Source organism: Sander lucioperca, chromosome 4 (genome assembly GCF_008315115.2).
Source record: "Sander lucioperca isolate FBNREF2018 chromosome 4, SLUC_FBN_1.2, whole genome shotgun sequence".
In the NCBI taxonomy this organism is placed as follows: domain Eukaryota; kingdom Metazoa; phylum Chordata; class Actinopteri; order Perciformes; family Percidae; genus Sander; species Sander lucioperca.
This window is the reverse complement of record NC_050176.1, coordinates 7,122,759-7,144,737: the sequence shown is the minus strand read 5'-3', so window position 1 is coordinate 7,144,737 and position 21,979 is coordinate 7,122,759. Positions and strand designations below refer to the sequence as shown.

General features: G+C 39.5%; 1 protein-coding gene across 1 annotated transcript in view; it reads left to right on the top strand.

Moving 5' to 3' along the window:
- The window catches only part of usp43a (ubiquitin specific peptidase 43a), a 119,627-nt gene that overhangs the window by 92,808 nt on the left and 4,840 nt on the right, over positions 1 to 21,979 (top strand). The window contains exons 10-14 of the mRNA XM_031289044.2: positions 2,419 to 2,496; positions 2,902 to 3,031; positions 8,673 to 8,792; positions 16,226 to 16,475; positions 17,995 to 18,153. Of these exons, the coding sequence (XP_031144904.1) occupies positions 2,419 to 2,496; positions 2,902 to 3,031; positions 8,673 to 8,792; positions 16,226 to 16,475; positions 17,995 to 18,153 (737 nt within the window). The remainder of the gene's footprint in view (positions 1 to 2,418; positions 2,497 to 2,901; positions 3,032 to 8,672; positions 8,793 to 16,225; positions 16,476 to 17,994; positions 18,154 to 21,979) is intronic.

Genomic DNA, 21,979 nt, shown 5'->3' with positions numbered 1-21,979 from the left:
AATAAACCTAAAAAACTAGTTAAGGGCCCTGCCACATTGATGAATTACATATTGTAGTATGCACACATATTGTAGTATGCACACAAACAAATAATCATATCAGCCTATTAAGGCTGTAAAGAAAATGACTGCATGAACTCTTATTCAGAACATATAGCAGACAGGTTTTCTTGTGCATTATGCAAAAAGGTACAGTTTCTTTCAGAAGAAATGGACCTTAAGAGGATTACAAGGGACTGAGCAGCTATAATGATTTCCGTTTGACGGTTTGACGATAAGGCCTTTATTTCCTGTGTGATAAAGAGCATGCCGCTGAGGAGCTTAGTACAAATCTCTACTGTTGTTCTACTGAGCTGCAGTGAAGGTCAGGCCTTCTACAAAGGAGCTAAGGAAATTAGATTGTCTTCCAGATATGGCTAGTCATTTGAGTGTGTGTGTGTGTGTGTTCTTCCAAATCACAAGAAGATATTGTCCCGTGTATCTGTAATTTTCAGTAGCCATTCTGGTGGTTTAGATTTTTTGTCCCAATGTTTTCAGACCTCTTTTACCAGCATCCCATTGCATTGGGGATGAATGTTATTTAGTTTGTGGCTCTCAATATATATATATAATAATAATCATCTCACTGTGAAGAGTTTTCATTGAGAATGATTTTCTATCGAAGTAAAACTCCCATAAGTTGTATAGCACTAAAAACAATCGCAAGAAATAAGATGAGCCTGTCAATCTCACACAAGCCTGAAGATTAGTGGCTGAATATCCAGAGCTGTTCCACTGCATCTCCACAGTCTGCACTAGTATAGTGTACAAAGTTTTTTTTTATATTATAGAATTTATTTACATTTTCAAAATGAGTGCCCTGGTCAGCTTACTGTGTAATCACCTTGGTACTGAATACACGTTGTTTGTCTGCACGTTGCGGAGTCTGGAGTTTGCCACTAGAATATGTGTGTAATTCCACAGTGTTTAATTGGCCAGCTGTTATGTGTCGGCAGCAATCTGGTTTATCAAAGCTTTGCTTCTGCTCTGTAAAATGGATTTCATTTTATTTCTAGGTAGCACGGTGCTCACACAGAGAGCTGTCTTTCAATTAAAGCGATCAAATGGAAAGTTTAAATCAGGAAAACTAAATTGTGAGATAGAGCATGATAGGCAGACACATTAGTAACTGGAATAACAAAAAGTAAGAATTTTGCAATTCAGTTTTGAAATGAATTAATAATTTACCATTTAAATACAGTATAAGGTAATATAATTAATTGGCAATTAAATTATCTTTTTATTTGTTATTGGTTAAAATTAAAAAAAAATCTACAATTATTTCAGTAGCACACTCCGGCCTCCTCCCCCCCCCTTGAAGAAAATGAGATGGTTCGTCTCAAGGGGTTTATTCTAAATGAATAAACTTGTACCACAACACACCACAGATTCACAAAGCCAAGTATCCCTATGTCAACTCCATGAATCCTTGAGTAGGGGGAACAGAGTTTTTAAAATTAGTCTATTGATCTTGTGTGCAATGTGGTGCTTTGTGTGTCCTGCACATTGTATTGAGATAAGGTTTCTCATTCATCCAGAGACAATTATTGTTGCAGTGCTCATCAACTCCAATGCATTCACAAGTGGAGAGAGAGGAGCATATCTAAATTAGCATTATTGAGTTCTTTAACCCCTTTGGGATGTGTTGACATGTTATGTAAGCCTGACATCTAGTGGTAACGCTCAGAACATACACATTTATGCATTAAACATGTTCACAGTGAACAATACCTTCAACGACATGGGTTCTACTTTCAAGTTGAAGTGAACCTACTCACAGTGAGAGTCAGTGAATTATCGGCCATGCTGGAAATCTCCAGACTGTCTCCATTAAGAGTACAGATGTTTTGCAAATTCAAAAGGAATTGAATTTTGACATGGTACATTTGCCATCATTGATCCGTCATGTTCCCCACTTGTGCCCCGAGAATTTGGAGATTATTAAATCTACCTTGGCCCTCAGTCAGCGCTGTTTGGCTCTTGAATACCAATGCTGTTTTTATCTTTCCTCCTGAGATCAAAGCAGTCAAGGAAAGCTCTGCATTACAAACATGACTTTGCATATTAATGCATGATCTGAAGCCAGGTCTCACCTGTGCAGTGTGTGTGTGTGTGTGTGTGTGTGTGTGTGTGTGTGTGTGTGTGTGTGTGTGTGTGTGTGTGTGTGTGTGTGTGTGTGTGTGTGTGTGTTCGTTCAAAGAAAGACGTCTAGGTTTCACCAGAACAAGCATTATTCGCTGCATGACAGCAACATAGATTTCAGCCTCTCTCGCTTTTGTGGTTTCTGGCATTTGAAGATGAGGCAATACTTTTTACTAACTGACTTAACTAAGACCATAAGATAAATAAATGTATTTAAAGTTGTCTACTGTTTTGTAGAGCTCTGAAGTTCTGCGGCCCTGGGGGACCTCCCCACCTGAAGGTTGTCATCGAGTGGGAGAACAAGACTAAAGAATGGTAAGCATTGTACATAAAAATTATAACCTCTAGTGGAGTATATACTGTATAATGAAGAAGAACATGTTATGAGCGGAACACACACACAACTGTTGTGGATGTCATGCTCAGTGTCATTTTACCATTTGCACGATTTCCCAGAACACACGATGATTCAGTCCATGTCTGTAAAATGGCACAAACATACAGACTCACACTGGTCCAAACAATGCAAACACAAATCTGCAGCTGAATGGAAACAATATCCCCTGTGTGTGGGTGTATGTGAAACACAACCAGTGTAAGTTTTTCTTCCCTTTGTCAACTAATACTTTTTACCCTTTTATTCACCTCCAAGGTAGAGATATTGATTCTTCTTAACGTATGTGAAAAAAACGTGTGTGTGTCTGTCTGTGTGTACTCCAGTCTTTTTGGCAGCATCCAAGAGGAGGTGGTCAAGGATGCGGAGAGTGTGAGGAGCCAGCAGCAGCAGCATCTGCAGCAGCATAGCTGTACCTTGGACGAGTGCTTTCAGCTGTATACCAAAGAAGAACAGGTGAGACTAATACTAAAATAAATACTACTGATACACCTGCTGTGTAAATTCTTCTAGCCTTAACTCCCTCACACTTATACATGCAGTGAATTCTTCTTTCTAGCCAGTGTGAATGGGGCAAAGAAAAAAAATGGCTTCAGATGGACAGAAATCACTCCAAAGCTGCGAAGTATGTAAAATTGCAGATAATAGAGTTTCAAGAGATGAGAATGGGTGAGTTTCTGGTCTATTGCCAAGTAGGTTTTTTACATAACAAGGAATTTGCCTTGGTGTTGTGGAGCACAGCAGTCACAAATATACACAGTAAGAGAACATACAAGTATAACAAAAGTTGAAAAATCAATCCTAATATAAATATGAAATAGAAATTTACAATAAAAAATACTTACAGTGCAGCTGTTCTGCAGCAATGAATTGCAGTGAATTGAGCCTTGAAAGTTGATGCAAACAATTCCGACAAGTGTCCCAACTTTTGTTGAATATATACAAACCCTCTGTGTGTACATTATAAGCAGTGTTGGTACAGACTGTGTTACACAACAAAATAGTGCGCGGTCAACACACCGGAGCAGGCATGAGCGGTGCTATCTTGAAGTATAATTATGGTTTATTACAACTTACATCTTTTTTTTTTATAGATGCCATCATTTCTGTGAGTTATGATAACACCAAATGAATTACTAAGATCTCTACAATGATTATATCGTCACAAGACAATTCCACTGGAAGTTGACAAATGATTATAATGAAGTCATCACCTAACATATAGTAAGTAGTGTCTGGACTCTTTTTAAGTTACCATGTGAGATAAGATAGGACATATCACGACAACGCAAATTATATCTACCGAGTGTTTTTAAATGTAATACTGTATCTGAATCTTGGTTTGAGTAGAGACTGATTCAGAGGAGATGGAACCACACTGCTAAAGACATTTACATAAAGCATAATACCATTGTTTCTCTACTGAAGAAAAAACGGGATTTAAGTTATTTGCAGCAGTAAGCCCTGCATTTGTCCCATGTAACATGTTCCACACACAGAGCCCAGAGTACAGTGATTAATCGTGCCTAAAATAAACTAATTAAAATGCTGTATGAGGTAGAGAAGATAACGCTGCTCACTGTGAGGTTATGGAATGTAACATCACCATTTACAGTACATGTACTGACTGAAATTAGCCAGTTTAGAAGAATGGCAGTTTAATAAGTAACTCCGCTGCTGTGCGTTGGCTCCTCTAAATCCTGTGTTGTATATCAGCCAAAGTCTAGAGATATCTTACTATGTATTCCTCTCATGAAACAATATTCCTGGTACAATTTAATTAATCAAGAAATGTCAGCTGTGATTGAAGATTTGAGCGTTAACAACTTACTCATGATTCCTTCCTTCCTTTTCTATTACGTTTTTTGTCACTAATTTTGATTGGTACACTTTGTGTTTGATTGAAGAATCTCTTTAGATGAAATACACAGCCTAAGGATATGTACAGTAAATTAGAATGAAAGGACACCACATAATACTACTAATGGCATACTACTATGACCTATAAGGACACAAACTAAAACTGACATCACATAATCTATATTAGGCAAAAGCAAAATCTGTAAAAAAAAAAAAAAAAAATATATATATTTATTTATTTATTTATTTATTTATTTATTTTTATTGTTAGTTTTGGCCCTGGCATTTGCTGCAAACAATAAAGTTATACAATAAAAGAATATTCATTCATTCAAAAACATAATGGCAAATTTCCCCCAAAGACCAGACAAATATTTTGCATAATACCAGATGCCGCCGGAAATTCCACCGGATGTCCGTCACCTTCCGTTTTGTTTGTGTTGGAATTTTAAACTCCGGTCGATTTATGAGGACTATGGTTAACTGCTCCTCAGATCTCTGCAGGGTAAATCCAGACAGCAAGCTAGACTATCTGTCCAATCTGAGTTTTCTGTTGCACGACTAAAACAACCTTTGAACGTACACATGTTCCACCAAAACAAGTTCCTTCCTGAGGCCATGTTTCAGTTTGGTTGCTTGGTAGCTGTTTGGTCCCATAACCTCCACGTATTGTTCCTGGGATATGGTCTATGCCTATAGCTTTCAGGATAGATGGGTTGCTGTTATTTATTTTATCTTTTTAAAGCTATAGTGCGTAGTTTCTGTCGCCCCCATAAGGAATTCTAAGTAATGACAACAACACAGTCACGCACAGCCCCCACCCCTCCTCCACGTAGTTGCTAGTAGCCATGGAGGACACAGAGGATTAAAAAAACATGATGGACTCTTCAGAAGAGGTAGTTATCTTCACTCAAGTTTCTGCACGCGAAAGTCGCCGGACGACACAATCTTCTGAACATAGCCATACTGAGAAATACAGAGAGAGTTGTGTGGAGCTGATAGTCTTAATTAGCTTTGTAGCAACTCATTTGGCAATGGCTTGAATGTAACGGACGATCATTTATATCAAAAAGTTACGCACTAAAGCTTTAAATGTCTAGCCATCGGATAGTCCTCATTTTGTGTCTTAATAGCATATTTATGTTCTGACAGGCTGTCTAATAGTCTGCGTTTAGTTCTACCGATATAAAACACATTGCACTGAGGGCATTCCAATTTTTAAATGACATAGGTTGTCTTACAATTGATGAAGATGAAAGCTTTTGCGTTGTGACACATTAGAGCAGTGATTACAATGACAATACTGAGAACTATCACAAGGTTTTGGAGGGAGCCAGGTAGTTTTAGGGTCTGCAGGTAGGTAGCTATGTACAAGCTTATCACTCAGGGTAGGTTGACATTTAAAACTAAAAATAGGAGGATCTGAGAAGATGTGTTATATTGAGAGATCACATTGCAGCATGTTCCAATTTTTCCTGATTATATTTTTTTATGTGATTGGCCTCTTTACTAAATTTTGTAGAGAAAACACTCTCTCCTTATCCTGTCTGGATATCTGCTTTTGTAGGAGGGTATGTCATTGTAGGCCCCTCGCTTTATCTTTTCGCCTTTTGAACCACTGTCTTCTCATACCCTCTTTGGATAAATTGGCTTTCCATTTATTCAGCTTTAAGATCAAAAACACAATTTTCATCACAATTTCTCCTCACTCTTTGACCATTGACCGTAAGATATATTTTCTTTAAGATGCTTTGGATGACAGTTCTTTGCATGAAGTATAGTGTTACGGGAGGTTGGTTTCCCATAGATGGTGGAGTGCAAAAGAACATCTTCAAACCACTTCTCTGAATGTCTCTTAACTGTGTCTGTGGAACTTTGGTTTTCTGGATAAAAGCATTTGTGCTCACTGAATCTACTCCAGTTAAAATAAACGTTGCATTTCAGTTTGATTTAATGAATTCAACAGGTAAAGGTTGGCAAGCAGGCAGTTAAAGTCAAAGCAAAAAATCTACAAATGCAGATTAAAATATCGGAAGGTCAAAGCTTCCTGGGGGGTAAAAATAGCTTACACTGTGTGCATGTTGTTTTTTTATTTGCCTATTCTTTTTTGAAATTGTAAACAAGCCACACTATTGTTGCAAACCTGTGTCATTGAGCTCTGCAGACAAAAGCCATTGATATTTTTAGTTGACTGATCTGTTTGTTGTGCATGTGTGAATGCTTGCAATGTTCGTTAAAAGAGGCATCATGCAGAGGCTGACATTTCCTATTGGATTTTGTAATGAGGCAGGACATTGGTACAACAGCACTAACCGTGAATCAGTGCATCGCATTATCTGTACAAAAAGGGAACTCTAAGACAACTAGATGCTACGGAAGACCATGAACAACATGTGATCCAGCTGTGCAGACATTCATCAGTAACTGTTGTCACTTTAGATGACACTTGATTGCAAAGAACATCTCTTTTTACAAAAGCCTACATTCCTACATTTCTTTCTTTAAATATCTTCTTTACATGAGAGGAATTATGAATAAGACACAAGTGAAAGGAAACAAAGGTAAAATCAAGGGAATTCTTTCTTGTGTTGTCTTTCTCACACATGTGTAGTGGCTTAGCAACCACATCTATATTTGACAAATATTTTCTCATCAGGAATATAGTAGAACATGTATTCATTTCAGTGATTATTGTAGTAGAGTTGCAGGAAGTGACTCCTGTGCCCCTGGAAACTCGCAGCACACCAAAGCAGCAATTTGATGCTGACGGACAGGATCATAAAGCTACAGCAGGTTCTTCTCCTGCGCTAATTATGTTTTGTTAAATGACGCATCAACATGACACCAGGACATTTCATTTCCTGATCTCACGTCATTAAGCAGACTCAAAACATCTTAAACAGCACTTTTGGGAGCAATGCATAGAGTTTTGAAAGGGGAACAATATGTCCTTGAAGCAGTGCCTGTAACTATAGCAACAACGGACTGGGGTTAACTGACAAATGATATAAGTGGGATTTTTATAACAAAGGGCTATAGTCATGACCAGGATGATTTCATTTTAAATATTTTTTTTGGGCATTTTCAGCCTTTATTTTGATAGGACAGCAGAAGACATTAAAAAGGGGAGAGAGAGGGGGGAATGACATTCAGCAAAGGGCCGCAGGTCAGAGTCGAACCTGGGCCCGGTGCGTCGAGGAGCAAACCTCTATATATGGGCGCCCACTCTACCAACTGAGCTATCCGGGCGCCCAGGATGATTTCATTTTAATAGAATCTTTATGTTAAAGTCAACCTCTGAGCTGTGTGAAGTGCAAAATACTGGGCTCCTGTGTCAGATCCATACTTCACAAGCATAAGTGGTGGGAATATGTCTTTGAGATGTCAGTCACACACTATTCTCTAGAGTCCTCAGTCTGCAATATAGAAGATCTTAAACCATAAAGCAAGCAGAAAAAGGGGCAGCAAAGACCTAATGCATAGCTTCAAGTTTGCATTCGATGCCTTCTATTATGGTGAAGTAGGACTCCAAGTAGGAGTAAACTTTGAGTTTCTCATACACTGAGTTCCAGGATACTTAATGTGCTTCTTTTTCTTTTGGAAGATGAAAAACCCAAAGAATGGAAAGTAAACATTTTCAGGCACTCAAAACATAAGTAGAACAAGGACACAAGGCTAAAAACAACAGAGAATGCAGACAAATTTTGATCCCCCAGGGTTTAGATCAGGGCAGAGTTAATGAAAAACAGATTAATAACACCTGTTTCCATATAAGGACAGATCATCTGAAGTAAACATGTGACATTACATAATAATAATAATTTATACTTTATTAATCCCTCAAGGGAAATTACACTGTTTTCACTCTGTTGTTAGAACACACAGTACCTATACACTAAAAAGTACACTAATGGAGAGATGTCAGAGTGAGGGGGCTGCAGTTGTCGATGGACAGATGCCCAGAGCAATTGGGGGTTCGGTGACTTGCTCAAAAGTATCTTCGCAGTGCCCAGGAGGTGAACTGGCACCTCTCCAGCTACCAGTCCACCACCATACTTTGGTCCATATAACTTAAACTAGCAACCCTCCGGTTCCCAACCCAACTCCTTACACACTGAGCTACTGCCACCCCAAATGATAAAATGACCACATATATGTATAAACATGTTACATTTTGACTTATAATTTGCTTTGAATGGATAACCATGTAATTAATTGGTTCATTGACTGATTCCAGCTTGCCCCAGATGATGCCTGGAAGTGCCCCCACTGTAAGCAGCTTCAGCAGGGCATGGTGAAGATGAGCCTGTGGACTCTCCCTGACATACTTATCCTCCATCTCAAGCGCTTCAGACAGGTAGGTGAATACAGGAGAATACAGGTACTCTAGTCAAACTTGCAATGAATAATGTATAACTTAAAGCTGCATGAATCAGTACTTTTCAATTAACAATTGATCATATGACTGGTGTATGTGTAATGAGAAAGGGGTCACTCGTAGTGACAAACTCACAGACTTATCACCTAGTTCCCCTCAGCTCTACGGAGCATTTATGTGTGCTTAATGTTTTGGGTCAGATAGCTTCAGCAAAAAAAAGCTCTAATAAACCCACTGTACCTTACCAGCACCAAACATGCACATTTAGTGACTAGTTGGTGAACATAGTTGAACATTGAGCCAGATGTTTTCCTAGGTGTTGGTGCAGACAAGAAGAGTGTTGAATGCTGATGTGTTTCCAGGTTTGCTGTATATATGTGAAAGGCAATTGTTTGTTAACACAATTCCCATAGCAAGTTTACACGTAAAAAATAAAAATAAAGTAAATATTGTGTATAAAGCTGGTTCTGCTGCCCCTAAGTGCCCCCTCCAAAAAAAATCAACGAATGCATCTTTAAGAAAGTTGAAACTTTAAGATTATTAGAATGATGTCCATGCTTTCTGTATGTGTAAAAACTACTGAAAACTGGCTACTCAAACACTGGCCCGCTGTAGGGTATCCGGTAAGAACTTGAACCAGAGATGTCTGACTTTGAGATCCAGGAAGATTTTTTTACACCTCAAACATGAAGTTAATTATGAAGTTGTATTTGATGTTACATGTGAAGTTGGGTGTGATTAGCTGCTGCGTTCTGTCCAAGGGGCTAAGCTTCTCTCCACAACACGTACCTCCTATGGCGCCATTTTGATGCTAACAAGCACTCACCCGCCGTTAGCATTCCATTGACTGCCATTCATTTTGACGTCACTTTTACAGTGAATAACTTTACATCTGAAGCGTTTAAATACTTTATTTGTCCATTGTTTATTTCTAAAGAAACACAACAATGTATAAAAGGCTCCATTACCTTGTATCTCACGTTATGGCTCCGTAGCAGACGTTTTTGTAAAAATAGGCGATTGTGTCATAACCACGCGACTTACTGTCGCATAGTAGAGGAATTACCATATAGTATAGGAGAAGCTTGCAGGCAGTTTGGACTTACATTAGCTGTTTAAGTTTAATTGCTAATGTTAACTGACATTTTAGTTAGCAATAATTAGCCTGTGCCTATGTTATCTCCTTACATATACCTACGCTCTCCGTCTCTGGAAGATTCAGAATGATTGAGATTTCTCTTGGCACAGCTAGCAGAAGACTTCCAACTTTCAGACAGGTTGCTCACGTCACATCTACGTCTTCAAGCTCAGTTGGAGGCTGCGCAGTAATGCTCAGCCCTCACCGGAAAAGTGCTTCTAATATCCTTTACTGGTCTCCGTCAAGAGCAACGGGATCTGTTGGTCCATTTCTGTTCTGTCCCCTTCTCCTGTCTGACCGCGAGTGACTGGCAGGAGATCAAAGCGATGACTCTCGTCACTGATTGGTCGATCATCTCAGGAGAGCGAGCAAGTGTTATCATGGCCTTTTCTACAGTATGAATGTGTTTTGTTGTGCTCTAGCCTTCTGTGAGGACTACAAGTTACAAAATGATCTGGACTGAATCAAAACAATAGCTAACTGAATTAAAGAAAATGCTCTCATAGTAAATGATACATCAAATATTCTGCAGAGAATTCAGGCTATGACAGTTATGACAGAGGATATAAGGGAGGGGTGAGATAAATGCTGAGCAAGAATGCATTGTAGACAGGAAAGTAATTAATAGACATAGGTATTGCAGGGCAGACTGTTGACCAGTTGAATGGAAATTGCGACCACAAAACAAAATCCAACTTGCAAAAACTGCGGTTTCATCATGGCTTCATCGCGGGGTTTGCAGCTTTTCGATGATGTTCACGTCGCGTAATTATGTCACTTCATAACATTCCAATGGCAACAGGGGTAAATGGCTGCTCTTGTGTGAAGTAAACGCAACATCTTTCAACTTTCTGCTAAGATATATGTGACTTTTTTGCAACGAAAATGCGGGGATTATGAAATCATGCAAGCCCTGCATATTTTGCGCAGAATCGGCAATTTATGTGGCGAAAGTGCGGCGTATTTGAAAAAATGCGGCCCCCGCATAAATATGCGGACTTTGGCTGATTATGCATTGAATTATGCGATCGCATAATCGCGTTTTTCTGGAGGGACTGTTTATATATGGGCGGCCGCTCAACCAACTGAGTTATCCGGGCGCCGGTGGTCCCCCCTTTTTTTATTGGGAACCGACACCTCCGTCTACCACAGCATCACCTTGTGAATCTCATCCACCCCCAGAATCTTGTAATAAAATGTTTTTTCATAACAACCTCAGTGACCTCAGCTGGGGAAATAAGAAAGGGATCAATCCCACATATCCTCTATATGACCGGTAACACGTTTGTCTCTGTCTGGAGGCGTGGGAGTGCATTGAATGCTGCTGTATACAACCGAGATGAATGAGAAACATTCTGCTGGTGTACGTCTTTGTAGAGAGAGAGATGTCCTGCCACACAGCAGGAAGATAAAGAAACATGAGTACCAATCAGTAATTGTGGTGGAATTTCCAGCTACGAACTCATGCTATGTAATTTGAGACAGTGGTACCCCAGGTCTCATTTAGGTCAGTGTCCAACATAACAGCAGTAGGGACTAACCTGTCTCAGGCAGAGTAGTAGTTCAGTTCTGTGTCTCCATAGATGACGTAACAGCTGTATGATAAAACAGTGCAGCCTCAAGCGCTCCCATCCCGCCATGTTCAGGGGAGGAAGTTAACACATAACACATACTCGCATTCATACGCACACCTAAGTTTAGGCTCTACTGCAGTATGGTCAGGCTGACATTGTTTTCAGTCTGTGCTGAGGTGCTTGGGTTCATGATTTAGGTAAGCGTTTGTGTTTATGGCACCGGCAATATCTTTGTGTACATTGAAGGTTCAGCTAAATTTAACGCCTCCAGCATGAGTTTAAATACACCTACTGTACAGGAGAAGAGGAACTTCAGAAGTTGGGATGGCACTACACTTTGCTGTTTAATCCTAAATTATCCTCAATCGAGATTTTATTAAATGCTTCTGTGTAAGGCATCAAAGTGTCCCGAACCTTCTTCACATATGTGAATATGAGCTGTGCTGCTCCTGAGTTTTTCCATAACAGTAATTACCTGCAGCATGTCAGCCACTGCTGCTTCCCACCCAAGACACACAAAATACATCTCACTGTATTGCCTCCTCCCCAGACAGCATGACTGTCATGTTCAGGATTTTATCCTCACTGCTCGGCTGTATACAGGTCAGCTGCACCGCGCCCCTGGTAAAATAAACCAATCTTTACCCTCACCATTCTGTATTGTCGGATGGAGACCAATGTGAGCATCGAAGCCTCCCAGTAGTCTCTCCAGGTGTAGCCTTCTTTAAAGCTGTTTCCCAATGCCACACTATAAGTAGACATGTTTTGACACATCACAGTAGGGAAAAGCACAGGTGTGAATAATAAAACTAAAGATGACTGAATTCTATTATTATATTATAGTTAATGTTAGTAACACCTGTGCTTTTCCTACTTTGACAAGCCAAACTGTCTGAAAAAGGTTTTAACTTAAAACTGCTCTGTGATTTATAAGCACCCATCAATGCCTGCAATACACAATCATATTTAGGCCACCCTCTCATTCTCTGGAACAAACTCCAACATACAGTAATAGCATTCACAGGGAGCTCATTAGTATCCCCACACATGCCTGACAACAGGGACATCTACATGTAGTAGCTGCCTTTTGTCCTGTTTGGCTTAAGTGCCTCTCTAGACCAAATAAATAAATATTATTATTATTACTGGAATCATTTTTTTAGTGTTTAATTGTGGTGGAATTTCCAGCTTACGAACTCATGCTATGTAATTTGAGACAGTGGTACCCCAGGTCTCATTCAGGTCAGTGTCCAACATAACAGCAGTAGGGACTAACCTGTCTCAGGCAGAGTAGTAGTTCAGTTCTATGTCTCCATAGATGACGGGAGACGTAACAGCTGTATGATAAAACAGTGTTGCCTCAAGCACACCCATCCCGCCATGTTCAGGGGAGGAAGTTAACACATAACATATACTCGCATTCATACGCACACACCTATGTTTAGGCTCTCTAGTGCCTTTCTAGACCAAATAAATAAATATTATTATTACTGGAATTATTTTTTTAGTGCTGCTGCACTAAATGAACATCTATCTTATAGGTCTTAATTATCTAGTCTGTCATAATGTGGTTGATTTACTCAGCAGCTGTGTTTGATGTGCCTGAAACTATGTGCGTGTGTGTGTGTGTGTGTGTGTGTGTGTGTGTGTGTGTGTGTGTGTGTGTGTGTGTGTGTGTGTGTGTGTGTGTGTGTGTGTGTGTGCGTGCGTGCGTGTGTGTGCGCGTGTATGCATGCGTGTACCTCACGCTATAGTAATTAAGTCATTTGTTTTTCAAAGCGTCATTCACCAAAACGTGCCCAGCCCGCATGGGCTTACAAGACACTACAAGCATAACAAACAAGAGAAATAACATACTTAGAGCAAACAAATATAACACACCTGCACCATGCATGTCAAACACAGTCAAACTTTGTATTCAAAGCAAATAAACACAATCCTACTCCTTAGGCATTACAGCTATAAAACATAACTTAGGGCTCATCTGAAGGACAGACTGCTTTTAACACATCATACATAAAGCTAGGTGAAACACTTTGTAAACGGGCTGAAGTCTACATTCATCGGACATAGAAAACAAATCAGGACATTCTGCAGACATTTTAAGGATAAAGCCTGTGTCTGGGATTGTGATATTGTTATGCTCAATTAATGTCTTGACCCAGGGTTAGGTTTAACAGGTGCTGTTTAAGTCACGTTTCAGTCGTCCATCACAAGCATTTCTGACTAAAGCTGCTGCTGTGCTGCTAACATCCTGCTGCCATTACGCGACCTCTATAGTAGAGTTTAGATTCTCGGCCCAAGCCCGAGTCCGACCCGAGCCCGACACGACCTCTCCGGACCCTTGATCAAGCATTTTTTTTTTTTTTTTTTATCCATTACCTATTTAACCTAATTGGGTGGGGAGAAAGCTATGCCATAATCAGAAATATTATAAATATGTATATATAAGCTATATAAAAGTAACAAATGTGTACAAAATTTAGGCTGCAGTTACAAAATGCAGCACTTCATGCGCGGAGTCTCCTCCTCTCGCACGCATCACACCGGGCCTGCTGTGCTGTATTGTGTATCTTAAGTGCAACATAGAGCTTGAAGATGTAAAGAAAAAAAGAAAAACAGGAGAATTACCTTTGAGCAAGTGTGGAGGAAAGTCGGAGGTATGGAAGAAGTTTAAACAAGTCGTGGGCAGTGACAACAATATGTTGTTCGTCATAGTTTCTTTTTTTTACGTTTCTTCATTCAGATCCATTTGCGATCCGTTCCATTCTAAACAAACAGCGCAGTTTACATGCTTCGTCCTTGTTGCATTATTCTAAACAGATTTCTGCAGTTCAAACAACTCGGAATTGTAGTTGAGAACGTCAGTTATAACGGCCCACGTATTAAAAAAGTGTCGAGTTTAAATCGGGCTTGGGCTCATAATTACAGTTGTAATGTGTCGGGCCGCGCCGGTCTCGGACGCAATGTGCTCGGGCTCGGGTAGGTTCGGGCTTGATTTTTTTGGGCCGATCTAAGCTCTACTCTATAGACATTAAGTAAAAGCAAGTGGCAACCTCTGGGCCTGAAAAGTGAAGCCAATGCGGAAGTGCCTTAAACCTGCATTCTTTATATTGGCCAATGGTGCAAAAAGAAGGCTACCTTGTGATTGACAATGTTCTACCATGGTGCCGTGCATAATGTCCTCAGGTTGTCTTTCAGATCCACCCCTCGCTCCTCCCCAGCTCCACCCTCTCTCAAATCTCATATCTCAAATATGGTCACTATACTATATATATATATATATATATATATATATATCTTCTGCTTTAATTTTAATCATTCTTTATTAATCAGCCTCTATTGAGTCCCCCAATTTTAATGACACACATGTAGAACAAGGGCATACCATATTCTGTTGTAGTTTACATTATACATATAGAATAGTCTCTTCTACATTGACAACATACCATACTTTCTGATAAGCAACTGTGCTTTGTTGTTTGGCAAACATTCAGCTGCTACACAAACTCCTGGGCAGTTCCGTGCTTGTGTTTCGTTTTTTTACCCCCATGGTGTTTAAAAACTTTCTGGTGGCAGCAATAGAGGCAGTGATGTTTCCTGTTTACTGTACGGGACTCTCATACCACCTCAAAACCGACTGACAAGTCACTGCAGCATTGCGTCGGGTTGCGTTTCTCTAAAAGTTGAGTCGGTCTCAACTTTTCCCCCAGGCCAATCCGTTTTTTTTTTCCGTCTTGGGATGACGCAGCCTAAATGCACTACCCACATTTAAAATGAATGGGAAGACCTGCATTTTTGCCGCAACGTCTGACGGCCGACGCAGGCAGTGTGAATGCAGCTAAAGGGCATTCAAGTTTAATTTCCCAGCTGGCACTGCCCGCAAAAGTATCCCAACCTTATCTAGCTGGCACCATTCCACTTCCCACACAACTTCTGGCTCTTTAACATTCCATGTACCAAAAAACATTTTTGCAGTCAAGGTTAATAAGTCTAAGCTATGCCTCCCCCTTGCCCAGTGGCTGATTGGCACTCCTTTGCCTCTTCTCACATGCATGTGGCATTATGTTGAGCCCTGAGTTCAGTCAGCCATCGCCCTTCAGGCACTTCCCTGCACGCTGTGGTTTCCCTCCTCTGACCAATGTGATTTTTTTTAGCCTCTGCATTACAGTAGAATTCAGATAACATGTGTGTGATGGACTCTGTGCCCAGGACAAGTTCTGCTCTGGAGACTTAACCAGAAGCCACTGATCTGCACAATGCAGTTTTTGAGGTCGGGGGTATGCAAAACCTTCCGTCATGATACGGGGCTTCAATATTAAAGAATAATTCGAAGGGGAAATCTATAATTAATTACATTGCACAGGAAATTGCTGCTGCACTTCTTAATGGTTTCAATCGGATTCTTGAATCTTTCAATAATGCAAAGATCCTGTTGTGACAGTGGCCAGGAACGTGATTGAAAGTTTCAACCTTTAGACACATGTGCAGCTAGTTTTCTTCCCATTGAGTCTTTGATGTGATATTAGTTCAAAACTGTAATTTGTATTAGTGTTTTATATCAAGCAAGTTTATTTTTTTAATTTGCTGTACCAATATTTTGATTGCTGTTTATCCAATTTTAGTTTTGAATTCTTTTAAATCCACTCATCTGCACATATGTGTACTGTATGTATGAATACAATGAAATGTTGAAACAGGTTGGCGAGCGGAGGAACAAGCTGTCAACCCTGGTGCGTTTCCCCCTGACTGGTTTGGACATGGCCCCCCATGTGGTAAAGAGGAGTCAGAGTATGAGGAACCTGAACTCAGGGGCCTGGCCACCGCCCTGGAAGCAGGCTTCAGGCCAACACCACCAACCTGCTGACATGATCCTCCCCCACGACTATCTGTACGATCTCTACGCTGTGTGTAACCATCATGGAGGAATGCACGGAGGACATTATACTGGTATGGAATTGGGTGGTAAAATACATTATTTACAATGTAGTAATTTTTTGTTTTAAGGTTTTCTTTGTGACATTGTCAAATGAACGAACGTGCTTAAACAATTAATCTATTAGTTGATTCGTTGACAGAAAATAAATTGATATATTACTATCAGCTAAAAATACTAACATCTGGTGAATACACTTTTACAAATATGAGCATTTGTTTACTGTCCTTTACTTCACCCCACTGAATACCTATTAACTATGTTTTTTCCATTGCCTGTATTTTTGACTGTTGATCAGGCCAGCATTTTAACACACATTCTCAAATAATTTTCAGATGGGACTTTATAGTTAGTTTTAGCCAATCTAAGTTGCTTTTGATGATTTCAGTTCCAGTCTATTATTTGTAAATTTGCCGATCCTGTAAATGATGTACAACACATCAGTCTGCTGCACTGCTGCTGCATTTTCAGTTTTAGTCATAACTCCTTTTTAGCACATCCTGACTATATTTTTCCAACAGAATGATCCCAGTTTCTCTTAGACTTAATTATGGGACACAGTTTTTTTTTTTTTATTTGAATAAAAAGATTGAAAAGTTTAAAAGTGTCCGTTGGATACAACTCTTTGACGATGTGGGTCTCTAATGACCTTGAAACACTGGCCAGTGAACTCTGGTCCTTCCCACACTTGCAGTAATTGCAAGTAGTCTAATAGGTCCCTACATGTGTGATGTATTTTCAGTATGCCAACAGTGCCCCAAACTGCCGGTGTGTGGAGGATTTTCCACACTAATGAGGTCAGCTCTTTGCTTATCCTAATAGGTGGCCGCCACACACGTTCAGATGCTTTTTCATATTATTTTACATCAACCGGCTTACAAAATTACAATAATAACAAAATAATTGAACAGAACGAAGAGGTGGATTTAAAAATGAAACCCCTTCCTGCCATATTCTGAGGCAGAGTTATTTCTATCTCTAGTCTATTACATTCCTTCAACTTTTGGGACACACTGGCCGGTATGCAGGTGATGTGTTCAGATGACTGGCAAGATGGAAACCCTGACACACTGGTGAGGCAAAGGTCTGTAATTGCAGGGGATGGTTGGTAAGGACACACAGCACTGCAACTAGTAGGAGAATTGGAGACAGCAGGACATGAGGAGGGTAAAGCAGTTGTCTCTGTGACAGCTTGCTTGGCAATTGCATCCTGTCTCTGGGTCTTTTATGGCATGGAGGTGGAAATGGGAGCCTTATGCACTATAATAACAAGGACACAATGTTTTTTTTTTATATGTAAAGCAGATTGGGTTTACTTATTTAATGTGTTGTACACTTTAAATGATAAGGCGTGCTTCAACAATCCCCATGACAATGTAGGTGGATTTCTTAGCTATGAATTATTTCATGTATTATACATGCAGCAGAACTGAAGTGTTGCTTGTCTTGATGTGAGCACTTTCTCATAACTGCCATTAAGTTACGTATGTCCTGGTGTCCATTGTTCATACTTGTTGTCATTTTCTAATCCAGCTTACTGTCGGAATTCAGTGGACGGACAATGGTATAGCTACGATGACAGCAGCGTAGACTTGGTGCCAGAGGAAGAAGTATGCACCAGAGGAGCCTACATCCTTTTCTACCAGAGACGCAACACCATTCCTCCATGGTCGGCCAATTGCTCCGTCAGAGGTATGATATCGAATGACTACACTGTAAAAAAGGTTTTTAATTTTTTTGTCTGCAATACATGTTATTTCATGTTGTGTCAAAGAAAAATTATAATTGTTGCCAGTTGATATTAGTTGTTATAAAAACTTGGTAATTAGGTGTAAATACTCTGCATAGTTGTAAGGAGAACTTGATATTAGTTGTTAGGAAAACTTGATATTAGTTGTTATAAAAAATTGGGAATTAGTTGGAGGGCCAAATTATTTTTGTACCCTCAACTATTATCGTTACGTTGGCAGCACAATCCAGAAATAATAATAATTCATGCAACTAGTTCACTTGTTATTTTAAGTTGATAAAACTAAGCAAACGAGAACACATGGAGGTGCCTGTTTGTAGGACAAAAATGTTTGAATTAATGTGTTCACAACAAACACTCATATGTTCCCTGAGCCATCTGAGAGTTGCAGTTGAGAGAGTTGTCTGAATCAGATAATGATTAAACATTCACCATTTTAGTTTTTACATTCCACCATTCATGTGAGCCACGATGTGGCATGCTGGACCTACTCAACATAAAATACACATGTGATTTGCAGTGTTTCTCCAGTATAGGAATAATTTAGAATAACTTAGGGATTTCTCTGTAGAGCTAACCCATTAATAATGCATTGAAAATCAGTAAACTGTAAAGAAACAAAGTAGGAACACTACACTGTGTTCTCCGTAGTTCAAAGCATGCGTGGCCTATTTCCAGTTATCCTGAAATTATCCAGCAACATTAACTGTATTCATATTTTACAGTTACAATTATTCAAATTAAAAAACAAAAAGAACCTTCCATCAATAAAATACAATTGAAGTGGCTTTTTTATTTTTCCTCTTTCATGGTAACATGCACCAAGACCCCTTTAATTGTTGCATGTACAGGGATGTAATACACGTAGGCTAAATTATTTACCAGGCCAGCTCCTACAGAATACAGATACAGCACTGGACATATCAGAGAGGAGTGAACATAAAGATATCAGTTGTTAACCAAATCAATGTCTACTTCATAATAGCTCATTTTGGACAGTCAGTGCCCTCTGTGTAATGCCGTCTTTACTGATTTTCCTCCTTTGTGAGTTGCTATGATACTGGTTCAGAGTCACAACATGCTGGTGCAAACATTAAAAACTGAATTGGAAATTACCTTGTTTGAGGCGTTTTATGTAAGAGGCAGACACCCACTTGGAGTCTAGACACAGCCATCACACACAAAGCACTCACCATAGCACTCAACCCCAGCCACCCCCTGAACTCATGCTTCGCTCTACTCCCATCCGGCCACAAAAAATTCTACATTCTACAGCAAGAGCTTTGTGCCCTCTGCCATAACTGCCCTCAACAAACTGTAGCAATAATACTCATGTTCTTGTGACTTTATTGTGGTCCTTGTGGCTGGGTTTTCTTCCTTAATTGTCCTTATGTGTGTACAGGCTTTGGAAACAAATTTCCACTAACCGAGGACAATACATTATCTATCTATCTATCTATCTATCTATCTATCTATCTATCTATCTATCTATCTATCTATCTATCTATCTATCTATCTAGCTATCTAATATCTTAAATCATGTGAAATGTATCAGGTGATAAAACTTTTTATATTGACAAATATTAAAAACACTTGGAGTTACATTGTTACACATTAATTGACTCTAGAGGACTTATTATCTCCATTTTCTGCTTGTAGACCAGAATACAGCATCTGAATCGTTGTGTCTCTGTTCTGGGGCCTACACCACAGGGTGTCTTTTTGCCCCTACACAAATTTGTCGGTGGCAACAAAGATTTTTGGCAAAAAATATTCCTCCCAATAATGTTTTTGAAGCACGTAAACAGCAGCATACAATAGACTAATTACACCCCACGGTGTATATTAATCATACAATGATGCAGGCCCAGAAATGTCAAACACCTGCTTAAAGGCACAGTGGGGAAGGCAGAGAGCCGCTAGAAAATTACCTTAAATTATGTGACTGTAGGGAAACTGTAGATGTGTGATTTGTAATTAAAAAAAAAACTAATTGTCATATCACACCCAATGCTGAGATCTTGTTCATATGATTTAAGTTTTTAATGACAGTATTTATTCCATGCTGTGCTTCCATACCCAGATGTGATTAAACGTGCATGCTCCACTCTTCACATCAAATATTGAAAAGGCCTGGTATTGGCTTTGTCAGCATCAGTTGCAAACATAAACAAATTTGAAAGGAAATGTTACAACAACAACAATAAAAAAAAAACATCCATCCTGTGCAGGGTCGCAGTGGGGCTTAGAGCCTCTAGTCTGGGCTCCAGCCTGTTAGTGTGTACTTCACTAAATGCCATCAGAAAAAGGCATTCAGAAAGTACTCAACTACCAGAGGAAAAGGCAGACAGGAAGAACAGAGGACACAGAGCGGTTAAAGTTTATTAAGGGCACCATTACAATTCAGGTAACATTATTAACTGGCCATGGCTTCTTTAGTGGGGTGCATGCCCACACCGGTACTACAAATGTCAGAAGGGCTTCTGATTAACCTTTATCATTATAACTGTCCTTTCCTTCCACTATACAGTACATGTCAGTACATTTCTATTTTTGAATTACACACATTTTCTCCACATACGTACATAAGTACACATAAGTACATATGTACGTTTCCTAGTTCAGTTTGTCCACCTTCAAAATGTCAAGAAAGCGTGTGTCTTCATCTGTGTCACTTCAGCTGTGTAAAATCAATGTATGACAAGCCTCAAGGTGTATAATATTAAAGGCAAAATGTGAAGTGCACTGAGCCGCTACAGTATGTGTTCATTCAAACCTTTATTTAACCAGGATAAAAACTCCTTGAGATTACAAATCTCTTTTACAAGAGTGTCCTGGCAAGTGGCAGCAGCGTGGTTTCAAAATAAATACAAAGACAATAACAAGTAAAAAACATAGACACACTTTCACTCATCATATTCAAACAACAATGTCATCATAAAAGATCTGGGTCCTAAAACGATTTAAAAACAATGACAGACAGACTGCCTTTCTGCAAGATCCTTTAGAAAGCCTTTAAAAGAATAAAATGAGACCAACTCCTTCAACTGTAGTTCATTCTGAAGCTGATTCCATGCAGATTCCAGCAAAATTAAAAGCCTTTTTACCAAAGTCAGTGCGAGCTTTAGGGACTGACAATAAAAACAGATCCTGTGAACGCAATTGATATGTCCCTGCAGACCTCGGGAGGATGTAAGCGTTCAGATAAGGAGGAAGTAGTCCTAATAATGCTTTATAAATAAAAAGATGCCAGTGCATCCAACGCTCTGCCCAACCACATACACACCTGTGTGTGTGTGTGTGTGTGTGTGTGTGTGTGTGTGTGTGTGTGTGTGTGTGTGTGTGACAAACAAACTCAGATCCCTCTAAAATCCCTCTATAACAGACCAGAGTGAAGGTTGGGAGACTCATTTCCTCAGGAGAGTACTCTGGAAATTATTTGCCTCTCTACACAGTAAAATCTGCTTCCTCGTATCTGTATCCGGTAGTGTAAATGGTATCCTGCACTATACTAAATAGTGCAAATAGTAATAGTCAGTGAATGGCAATAAAGTGACAGTAGAGTTATAACATTATAACAGTAACTGGCAGTATTGAAATAGTACAAATAGCTTGGATCAAAGTAGAGATACATCCAAGGATGAAGGCAAATTGGGCATTATTACCCAGTCTAGTATTATACAACGTCAGATACTCAAACATACACTGGTTTGATCAGCTGTTGGTCACTTCTTCCCAATAGTTTAGTTGACCTTAAATGCCTTGAAA